Raw genomic sequence first — 12337 nt, 5'->3', positions numbered from 1 at the left:
CTCGACGAGGTAATTCCCACAAGATGTTCATCGCTAACCCCGTAGGAGGGTAGTGCAATAAGTGCACTTCACCCGGTGCACTGTAGGCATTACTTAAGGTTCTTTGCAGCGTTCCTTTGGCTCTTAGCTGCAACCCCTTTCGTTCCTTTTACTGAACCTCCGTTCCTCTTCTCTTTCTTCCATCTTGCTTTCCACCCTCTCCTGACACTTGACTTATATTGCAACTGAGAGGTTTTCCTCCTGCTACGCCTTTAAAACCTTCTTTACTCTCAATTTCCCTTCCAGTGCTGTATGACCTCATAGGTCCCAGCGTTTGGCCTAAACTTCTTATTCCAATTCCAGCCATTCATCACTAGATCTCCCTCATTCCCCAGGCATGTGCTACGGCTTCATCGAGAACTTCCTGCCGTGGCTCCTTCGGGACCTGGAGGCCACGAACTGGTTCATCGGCATCCTGACGACCATCGCCTCCGTCTCGGCCATTCCCTTCCTGGCCCTGTCGGGCGGCATCTGCAAGAAGTTCGGCAACATCCAGTCCATCGCCTTCGGCCTCGTCTGCTACTCCATCAGGTGCATTGGTGAGTTGTAGGTGGATGACAGTTGCTTTGAGAATGGTTATCTATGGGACTGGATAATTATGTGCTGTGGACAGTTGCCAGTTATTTGGCGTTATAGTCGCAACCCAGGTTTTCAAGAATAACTGTCTTTGGAACTAAATAATTATGTGCTGTAGATAATCACCAGTTATTTCCTGTTTCGCGTTTCGGTCCATTAAATGAAATGATTTTAGGACTGTAATTACCTCCAGTAATGAGTTCATGTTGTAGGTCCAATTTGTTTGTTTGTTTTGTTATTAAGTGTTATTGCGCTTAAGAATTAATTGTTAATGTTTCAGAAAATCTTACGAAAAGGCTGGCATGAAGTGGTCAGACTTTGAGGTGTACTGGAATGCAGTTTTTATTCCAAATATTTCCAGTTTTAAGAAACCTGAATACAACGCATAATTACCGTAAGCTTTGATAATCACACTTAAAAATTACATCATAACACGCTATGTAACTTTTGGAAGGATTGAAATTTTTAGGAAGATTGGAATACAGTTTTTATTCCAAATATTTCCAGGCTTCAGAAACCTAAATACTATGCATGATTACCGCAGGCTTCGATAATCACATTTGAAAATTACATCTTTACAAGAAATGTAACTTTTGAGTACATCGGAACTTTCGTGGTGGGTGGTGGGCTGGGCGAATTATTCGATTCGATCTTGGAGGAGATTTGGGGTCTCCGAAGACGATCATAATCTAATGTGAGTGATTATCTAGTCCCACATAATTACTTTGGTACGCCGGAATTGCTTTAGTACCACGCACATATTTTAGTTTTTTGTAATAATTTTAGTTGGGCCTGTGGCTAAGAAACGCATCCCAAAAATAATTTCTCAAGAACAGGCCTTACGAAAATGATACCTGTTAAACCAACAGAGTGGCCGATGATTCAACTATTTGACTGAATCTTCTTAAGAAAATAATTTTCTTCTGTTATAAATCTTTCGTTTCGTTTACGTAGAGTATAACGGGGATATTGATGAAAATATAATGGGGATATTGATAAGAGTATAACGGGGATATTATTAAGAATGTAATGGGGATATTGATAAGAGTATAATGGGGATATTGTTAAGAATGTAGTGGGGATATTGAGTAGAGTATAACGGGGATATTATTAAGAATGTAATGGGGATATTGATAAGAGTATAACGGGGATATTGATAAGAATATAATGGGGATATTGATAAGAGTATAAAGGGGATATTGTTAAGAATGTAATGGGGATATTGAGAAGATTAAACGGGGATATTGTTAAGAATGTAATGGGGATATTGATAAGATTAAACGGGGATATTGTTAAGAATGTAATAGGGATATTGATAAGAGTATAACGGGGATATTGTTAAGAATGTAATGGGGATATTGATAAGATTAAACGGGGATATTGTTAAGAATGTAATGGGGATATTGATAAGAGCATAACGGGGATATTGCTAAGATTGTAATGGGAATATTGATAAGTGTATAACGGGGATATAATTAAGACTGTAATGGGGATATTGATAAGAATATAACGGGGTATTAATAAGAGAATGTAACGGGGTTGGTGATAAGAGTATAACGGCGATATTGATGAGAACGTAACGAGGATATTGATAAGAGTATAACGGCGATATTGATGAGAAGGTAACGAGGATATTCATAAGAGTATAACGGGGATATTGATGAGAATGTAACGAGGATATTGATAAGAGTATAACGGGGATATTGATGAGAATGTAACGGGGATGGTGATAAGAGTGTAACGGGGATATTGATGAGAATGTAACGAGGATATTGATAAGAGTATAACGGGGGTATTGATGAGAATGTAACGGGGATATTGATAAGAGTATAATGGGGATATTGATGCGAATGTAATGGGGATATTGATAAGAGTAGCCTATAAAGGGGATATTGATAAGAATGTAAAGGTGATATTAATAAGAGTATAACGGGGATATTGATGAGAATGTAGCGGGATACTGATAAGAGTGTAACGAAGTTATTGATAAGAGTATAATGGGAATATTAATAAGAGTATAACGGGGATATTGATGAGAATGTAGCGGGATATTGATAAGAATGTAACGGGGATATTGATGAGAATGTAGCGAGGATATTGATAAGAGTATAGCGGGGATATTGATAAGAGTATAATGGGAATATTGGTAACAGTATAAAGGGTATATTGATAAGGATGTAACGGGATATTGATGAGAATGTAGCGGGGATATTGATAAGAGTATAATGGGAATATTGGTAACAGTATAAAGGGGATATTGATAAGGATGTAACGGGATATTGATGAGAATGTAATGAGGATATTGACAAGAGTATAACGGGGATATTGATAAGGATGAAGCGGGGATATTGATAAGAGTATAACGGGGATATTGATGAGAATGTAGCGAAGATATTCTGAAGAATAACGGGGATATTGTTAAGGATGTGACGGGATATTGATGGGAATGTAATGGGGATATTGACAAGAGTATAACGGGGATATTGATAAGAGTATACGGGGATACTGATGAGAATGTAGCGGGGGTATTGATAAGAATGTAACGGGGATATTGATGAGAATGTAACGGGATATTGATAAGAGCATAATGGGGATATTGATAAGAGTGCCTATAATGGGAATATTGATAACAGTATAATGGGGATATTGATAAGGATGTAACGTGATATTGATAAGAGTATAATGGGGATATTGATAAGAGTATAACGGGGATATTGATAAGGATGTTACGGGATATTGATGAGAATGCAATGGGGATGTTGACAAGGGTATAACGGGGATATTGATAAAGATGTAACGGGATGTTGATAAGAGTCTAACGGGGCTATTGATAAGAATGTAACAGGGATATTGATGAGAATGTAGCGGGGATATTGATAAGAGTACAACGGGGATATTGATAAGAATGTAACGGGGACATCGATAAGAATGTAACGGGGATATTGATAAGAGTATAACAGGGATATTGATGAGAATGTAGCAGGGATATTGATAAGAGTACAACGGGGCTATTGATAGGGATGTAATGGAGATGTTGATAAGGGTATAACGGGGATATTGTTGAGAATGTAACGAGGATATTGATAAGAGTATAGCGGGGCTGTTGATAAGAATGTAACGGGATACTGATAAGAGTATAACGGGGATATTGATAAGAATGTAATGGGGAATTTTGACAAGAGTAAAATGGGGATATTGATAAGAGTATAAATGGGTTATTAATGGGAATGTAATGGAGATATTGATAAGGGTATACCAGGGATATTGATGAGAATGTAACGGGGTTATTGATAAGAGTATAACGGGGCAATTGATAAGAGTGTAACTGTGATATTGATAAGTGTATAACGGGGATATGGATAAGAATATAACGGGGATATTGATAAAAATGTAACTGGGATATTGATAAGAGTATATCAGGGATATTGATGGGAATGTAATGGAGATATTGATAAGAGTATAACGGGGATGTTGATAAGAGTGTAATGGGAATATTGATGAGGGTATAACGGGGATATTGATGAGAATGTAATGGGGATATTGACAAGCGTATACTGGGGATACTGATAAGACTGTAATGTGGATATTGATAAGAGTATAACGGGGATAGTGATAAGACTGTAATGTGGATATTGATAAGAGTATAACGGGGATATTGATAAGACTGTAATGTGGATATTGATAAGAGTATAACGGGGATATTGATAAGAGTATAACGGGGATATTGTTAAGAATGTTATGGGGATATTGATAAGAGTATAACAGGGATATTTATAAGAATGTAATGGAGATATTGATAAGAGTATAACGGGGATATTGTTAAGAATGTAATGGGGATATTGATAGGAGTATAACGGGGATATTGATAAGATTGTAACGGGGATATTGATAAGAGTATAACGGGGATACTGTTAAGAATGTAACGGGGATATTGATAAGGGTATAACTTGGATACTGATAAGAGCATAATGGGGATATTAATAAGAGTATAACGGGAATATTGATGAGAATGTAATGGGAACATTGATAAGAGTATAACGGGGATATTGATAAGAATGTAATGGGGATATTGATAAGAGTATAACGGGGATATTGAGAAGAATGTAATGGGGATGTTGATAAGAGTATAACGGGGATATTGAGAAGAATGCAATGGGGATACTGATAAGAGTATAACGGGGATATTGATAAGAATGTAATGGGGATATTGATAAGAGTATAACGGGGATATTGAGAAGAATGTAATGGGGATGTTGATAAGAGTATAACAGGGATATTGAGAAGAATGCAATGGGGATACTGATAAAGAGTATAACGGGGATATTGAGAAGAATGTAATGGGGATGTTGATAAGAGTATAACAGGGATATTGAGAAGAATGCAATGGGGATACTGATAAGAGTATAACGAAGATATTGAGAAGAATGCAATGGGGTTATTAGTAAGAGTATAATGGTGATATTGATGAGAAGTCAGGGAAAGAAAGAAGGAAAATGGAGTAAAAAAGTAAGGATGGAACATGGCCAATGACTTTTTGTAAAATTTTTCTGTTGTTATTTGTTTTTAGTTATACTGATTGAAATCTGTTTATTGTTATTCGTTGTTCTTCATATGATCTTGCTCTGTTCTGGGTCATATTGGCCTCATCCATAATAATAATAATAATAATAATAATAATAATAATAATAATAATAATAATAATAATAATAATAATAATCAATACACAACCATGTGTACCATATTCGGTCTCCTTAGATGTCTGAGCATTATCAACCATTCAATTATTATCCATAATTATTGACATGAGGTTCATTTCCCCCTCGTATCCTACCGGCCTCCTTCAGAATTCCTTCCGCAGTGAATCAGAGCCTGATGTCCTAAATCAGTTTCCTTAAGGATACTTTATCGATAAACCGTTATTTATTATATAGTTTACAGCTCCGTTATTTATTGTCTCTTTTATTGCATGTCAGGAGACCATTATTATTGTCGAGGTTAGACATTCATGAACATTGGGAATAATTAATTATTTTATCTGAGTTCTTAACCTCTTAGATGCTATGAGGGAAGGAAAATGTTACATTTTTATTTCATTTGATTTTTTTTACCTTCCCGGGTATTAGAGGTGACGGAAGGAGTCTGTGCATTTTGCTGCTACTCCAACTCCATGAACCCAACAATTGACTGAGACGCCAACTCCAACTCCACAATCCTGGGTGCTTTGGGAAGTTCACTTTTGGTCTTTCTCTCACCTCTGCTATCTCTCTCTCTCTCTCTCTCTCTCTCTCTCATATATATATACAGTATATACATACATATATTTATATGTATATATATGTATGCATGTATGATTGTGTATGTCTGTGTGTGTGTATATATATATATATATATATATATATATATATATATATATAAAACAGCCTAGAAGCATACACATTGGTAACTGCAGTACAGTATCTAAGTGGAGTTCTCGTTTAGGGTCTGTATGTATATATATATATATATATATATATATATATATATATATATATATATATATATATATATATATATATATATATATATTTATATGTACGTTCAGTATCGGCTCTCCAACATCTCCTTAGCAGCTTTTCCTTGACGAACAAGACAACAAAATAAATCTCCCACAAACGGAGTTATTTTCTGTTTGCTCACGTCTCGCTAAAATAGCTGTCAAGGAGAGAGAGAGAGATAAAGTGCCTGAGATCTCAATATACCTTCCCATCTGCAATGGGGATCACCATCGTCTTCTTCTTCTTTTCTTCTGTGAATATGAAATCAGTCACGAGATGGTGATTTACTTACGTCTTTTTTTTTAGGTTAAAGTCATCAAAGTCAGTCACTCATTCATATTGTCAGCAATTACGACCCCTATATGTTTTACTTATTTGCTCCGTGGAGAGCGACGGTTTTCTGGGTGACAGCTCTTGTTGCTCTTTGTTATTATTATTATTTTTTGTGCCACCTGGTTTTGAGATTTTCTTACTTCCCATCCATATATTTTTTATTTTTCGTTAGCTTTCCTTTAGGCATCTCTAGATGAGGGCATTTTACTTCCACTTCGATGTCTTACTTTAAAACGCAATTTTTTTCTTGGGGGTATTTAATTACCCCGGCCTTGTGCCAGCCAGCACGGGCTCTTGGGCCTTGTGCCAGCCAGCACGGGCTCTTGTGCCTTGTGCCAGCCAGCACGGGCTCTTGTGCCTTGTGCCAGCCAGCACGGACTCTTGGACCTTGTGCCAGCCAGCACGGGCTCTTGGACCTTGTGCCAGCCAGCACGGGCTCTGGACCTTTGCCAGCCAGCACGGGCTCTGGACCTTGTGCCAGCCAGCACGGGCTCTTGGACCTTGTGCCAGCCAGCACGGGCTCTTGGACCTTGTGCCAGCCAGCACGGGCTCTTGGACCTTGTGCCAGCCAGCACGGGCTCTTGGACCTTGTGCCAGCCAGCACGGGCTCTTGGACCTTGTGCCAGCCAGCACGGGCTCTTGTGCCTTGCGCCAGCCAGCACGGGCTCTTACTCGTCCGGTAAAGCAAAAGCGAATTGAGTAAATATGACCATCCCAACATTGACGGCCATCCCTGCATTCCTGTATTCCCTCATACTTTTCCAAACAGTCAAGTGGGCTTCGAGCATAAAGAAACAAGTGCTTGCTGAAAGCAGTGGGACATTTCGTTATATAGGCTTAATGGGATAAAAGGACAGTTGTTGGAGGACAAATAATTTAAGAGCTAAATTGAATTAACTTTTCTTCTGGAGAGAGAGAGAGAGAGAGAATGGAGTGACGAATTTAGGCATTGTGTGTTTGAGGGCTGCGGGCTGTATTGTGGTCTAAAGCGTTTAATGATTTTGTCGATATTGTTTGCTTGTCATTGATCTTGTATACCAGACTGTTTCGGGCTGCTTTTGTCACTGAAAGGGTTGTAGGGCACATACAGTTTCTTTTAATGAGTGAACTGAACGTATATTGGCGAATTGTGACATGTCAAAACTCTGCCAGATCTATTAATTAAATTCTATGAGAAGTTATCTTTCTGTTAGGGTTTTCTCAAAACTGTTTTGTGTATTTTGGGTTACTTTGAGGGTTCTGTCTAAACTTTTTTTTTTTTGTATTCTGAGTAAAGAAGTCTTGCAAATTATGCCGCAATGTCAACTCTTAAAGTATAAAAAGATTTTAAGGGAAGGGTCATGTGGACTGAACGATGATCAGTTGTAGTTGTTACTCTCACAGATTTTGCGGTAATTAATTCGTTTATTTTAATACGAGTACAAATACCCATATTTTTATCCGGAGAACCATACAAGCAAATAAAATGGTATAAAAAAAGGTTAAAAATGCGCCGAAGTTTCTTCGGCGCAATAGAGTTCACTGTACAGCCGCTGCAGCGTATAATCAAGGCCACCGAAAACAGATCTATCTTTAGGTCGTCTCGGCATAATTCTGTATGAGCCACGTCCCGGTGGTTGCCTATCCCGTATCGTTGCCAGAAGCACGTTTATGGCTAAATTTAACCTTAAATAAAATAAAAACTATTGAGGCTAGATGGCTGCAATTTGGTATGTTTGATGACTGGAGAGTGGATGATTAAAATACCAATTTGCAGCCCTGTAGCCTCAGTAGTTTTTAAGATCTGAGGGAGGACAGAAAAAAGTGCGGACAGAATAAAGTGCGGACGGACAGGCAAAGCCGGTACAATAGTTTTCTTTTACAGAAAGCAAAGTAAAAGATATATTTGTGTGTGTGTGTGTTTATGTGTGTGTGTGTGTGCGTGCGTGTGTGTATGGAGATAGTTCCACAATAGCGCTCCCATTCCGTCAATAATTTCAGAAAACTCCGAGCTTCCACTTGCTAATGTGTATAAATTCGTTTGAGCGTGAGAGCCCAAGTACACGTAGCGTGTGAAGGAACACCAAAATAGGAGAAAAAAACAAGTGGAGCTCGTTAAAACCAAATCAGCCTCTTGTTCCGGGACAGAACTTCGAGGACGACTTGTAGAATTACCCGCGAGGAAGAACTCGAAACGTTGCATGACTCTGAATAAAAGAACAAGTAAAAAATGTGCCGAAGTGTCTTCGGCGCAATCGAGTTTTCTGTACAGCCGCTCCAGCGTAAAATCAAGGCCACCGAAAGTAGATGTATCTTTCTGTGGTCTCGGTATAATGCTGTATGAGCCGCGACCCATGAAACTTTAACCACGGCCCGGTGGTGGCTTATCCTATATCGTTGCCATAAGTATGATTATGGCTAACATTAAACTTAATAGATAAAATAAAATCTACTGAGTTAGAGGGCTGCAGTTTGGTATGTTTGATGGTTGGAGGGTGGATGACCAACATACCAATTTGCAGCCCTCTAGCCTCAGTAGTTTTAAAGAGCTAAGGGCGGAGAGAAAATTGTGTGGACAGAAAAAGTGCGGACAGAAAAAAGTGCGGACGGACAACAAAGCCAGCACAATAGCTTTCCTGTACAGAAAACTAAAAGCGATTAACGGAACAACTCTGAGGGAATATTTGACATATAAACTTTAATAATAAAGAACTGGCATTTTTCAAGATAGCCTTCGGAGATAAATAACCAAATAATGAATAAAAACCTGCAGTGAAAGATTGTGAATAGACAGAAACTTATAGATTTTAGTAAACGAAGAGGTCAGATTAATCTTCAGATTGTTTTCACGTCAAATACTTCGCCATTACTTTCAAGCTCTGGTTACGCAGGTTAACAGCAAAGGAAAACTCGTTCTTTCATTAACTACCCAAATCGAGCTCCCTAATGAGAAAATTATCTTTTTTTCTGTGACAGAATGGCAGCGTTTTCTTAGCCCATTTTCCTGCTTCGTTTTGAAAAAAAAAAATCGCCAAATAAAGGAGGGAATACGCCTCTCTTTTGTAAGCCTATCTATGCGTAGGCCTAAACAACGTATACACGAAACACGTTTCTTTTGTTTTTCTTATAACCTGTCAAGTTATTTTTTTTTTTAGGTAAATAAACAATGCCTGTTCATGAAAGCGAGTCGAACTATCCCTTTAACTTACATCAGACAAATGCTTAGTGTCACAGTATAGAAATCTTGCCTTTTATCATTATTTTGATAATAACATTAATGGGAGATCTGGTCATTTTAGCAGATAGAAAACATCACCATTTGTGGCAGTTTCTTACAGATGAATCCAAGTCGCTAAGTGTCAGTGAAATCATATGAACCAATAATGGACCTTGAAATGTCCGTACCTACATTTGCGTGTAATCCTGCCAACTATCATAGACAAGCAAACAAAGAAACGGGCGTCGAAAAGGAATGACAGCAATTACAAACCTCACGTCCAATAATGGAAGGAACTCACGAGACATTTTGCCTGTGCGTGCGAAAGTTGACTTTTGTTTTTCTGTCTCATCTTATTTAATGGTGAAAGATCGAGACGCAATGGCCAGGACCAAGGTCTCAGTTCTTTAGACGTTGGCCGGGACTCCCTAAGTCATGGTCGGACACTATAATAAACCTGTCGGTAGATCTAAGCAGTAGCTCCGCGGCGGCGATTTCCTTCTAACTTGACTTTGTCTAAAGTTTTTTGGTTGCTAATTATGGATTTACCTTCAATTTTTGTCGCACGAATATAATTAACCTGTAATTAACCCCTAAAGTCCATCCAACAAGGGGTTTCCATAAACGATCTTCTCAAGACAGAGCACGGGTACGTCTGTTTGGAACGGTTCATATCCCGTCCGGCAAGTACAATAACTTGTTAATGTATGGGTACCGCCCCAGCCCCCGGACCAGTACTAAACACAGCGAAGGGACATTCCATTTGGCCGACAACAAACAAATGCACCGCCAGTATCAGAAGCCCTAAAAGTGTAGAAAAAACCAGTTTCCAAGGTAAAAACAGGCGCGGAGCTGATACTTAGAATTCTTTGCTATGACAAAGAGACGGCATAGTAAGGAATTAGTTGAAAGATTCAGTAAACATAAGAGACGGTCACCCTGATATTCTCGCATTAACTGGAGGCGTTAATTGGTAAACAAGCTTAAGTAGTCTAAGTACTGGTCAAAGAAAAGGGGCCTTTGTAAACCCACGAGAAGAAATAAGACTATGTTGACATTAATATAATATACACGAAGTACATGAAGTGTATACCCTCTATGTATACGAGCTGTATCTGTCTACTCACTTTTAGAGGTATTTTATCTATGAAATCTATAGAATCGATTTGGAGGCTGAATTTCTTACTAAAATTTTTTACTCATGTCGAGTATTACATTTCAAGTGGACTAAAAAATAACATTTTATGAGTTAGGGACAATTTTTCCACTTTTTTCTTATTTCATTTTCTCTCTCTACATTTTTTACACAAGCATTCCGCTCCAGTTACCTGGAAACTGGTTCCAAGCTATCTCTTTCGAAAAAAAAGAAAAAGAAAAAGGGTAATCAAGGTATACAAAATTTGTCGATTTAAAAAGTACTCGACATACTCTATATAAAGAAAAATTATAAGTAAGAGGAAGCATGCGTTAAATAAACAACGGGAAAAAAGGGTTAAAAATGACGCGGGGGCTGGGGGGTGGATGCCTGGGGTTGGGGAGAACTGACATCCAGAGAGACATCGCTGTCACACGGCCTCAGGAGACAAGTGTCCTTGGATATTTCCAAATAGTCGTCTATGTCTTTATGAAATCACTTGAAAAATACCTTTGATAATTATTATTATCATCATCGGATTTTTGTTATCATATCCCCCTTTTATAAATATCCGACTTTGTTTACTTTTATATCCCGAAAGGCTTATCTAATATTTCCAAAGTATTTATACAAAATCAAGGTTCTCTTGAAATCAACAGATTTGTAAGGGTAAAATAGGCTACTTTCCCGCCCTTCCCTCAGCTGAGATTCTCTGAAGTTAATGAATGGGATTGCTCCGGAAAAAAAAATAAAAGAAAAGAGAACGCGAGGCATGGGAGAAAAAAAAAGAGAGAGGGAGAGAGAGAGTCGTAACAGACGTTGGAGAAAGAATGAAAACCCGCCATTGACTGCGGTTGGCGGCGCTGAAGTGGTGCCATGAATACTTCAATTGGAGCTGATTGGCCTTGCCAAGTGAGGAGAAGGGGGTGAGAGTTGCCATCTACTCTCATTTTCTCCTTTCCGTGCCCGTCTTATATATACCCATTTCCTCGTGGACCACCCGCCCGCCCGCCTGCTCCATCCCGGGGGCACTTCCTTATCTCATCCCATCAAAGATGAGACACATTACTGCTGTTGGTGCCACGAACGCCCGGCGAGGAAGAAGAACAATGTTGCTTACATGAGCGAAAAGCCGCGAGCGTGGGAGGGCGAATTTAATTGAAATGAATTTGGCCTTTGAGTTTGAGACGCTCCTGCGGCGTCATAAGACAAGGAATGCACGAGAGACATTACCAGGAAAATTTACCCTAAAAACGGTCTTACAAAAAAAAAAAAGAGTAAAATATGCGCCGAAGTTTCTTCAGCTCAATAGAGTTTTCTTTACAGCCACTGCCCTTGAAACTTATAGCCGCGGCCCAAGAAACTTTCATCCTCGACCCGGTGGTGGCCGGTGTTGTTGGCACTTATAGCAGTGACAGATGCACGATCATGGCTAACTTTAACCTTAAATAAAATAAAAAAAAAAACTTCTGTGGCTAGACAGCTGGAATTTGGTATGTTTGATGATTGGAGGGTGGATGATCA

The 12337-nt window shown here is 38.7% G+C and overlaps 1 protein-coding gene across 2 annotated transcripts in view; it reads left to right on the top strand.

The window, feature by feature from the left end:
- The window catches only part of LOC136848722 (uncharacterized), an 85147-nt gene that overhangs the window by 61574 nt on the left and 11236 nt on the right, over window positions 1–12337 (top strand). For both annotated transcript variants that reach the window (XM_067121244.1, XM_067121243.1), the window contains one exon: window positions 375–578. In XM_067121244.1, coding sequence (XP_066977345.1) covers window positions 375–578 — 204 coding nt within the window. The remainder of the gene's footprint in view (window positions 1–374; window positions 579–12337) is intronic.

The sequence above is a fragment of the Macrobrachium rosenbergii genome, chromosome 19, assembly GCF_040412425.1.
Source record: "Macrobrachium rosenbergii isolate ZJJX-2024 chromosome 19, ASM4041242v1, whole genome shotgun sequence".
In the NCBI taxonomy this organism is placed as follows: Eukaryota; Metazoa; Arthropoda; class Malacostraca; order Decapoda; family Palaemonidae; genus Macrobrachium; species Macrobrachium rosenbergii.
Note: the sequence above shows the minus strand (reverse complement) of the source record. Positions and strands in the feature narration are given on the sequence as shown.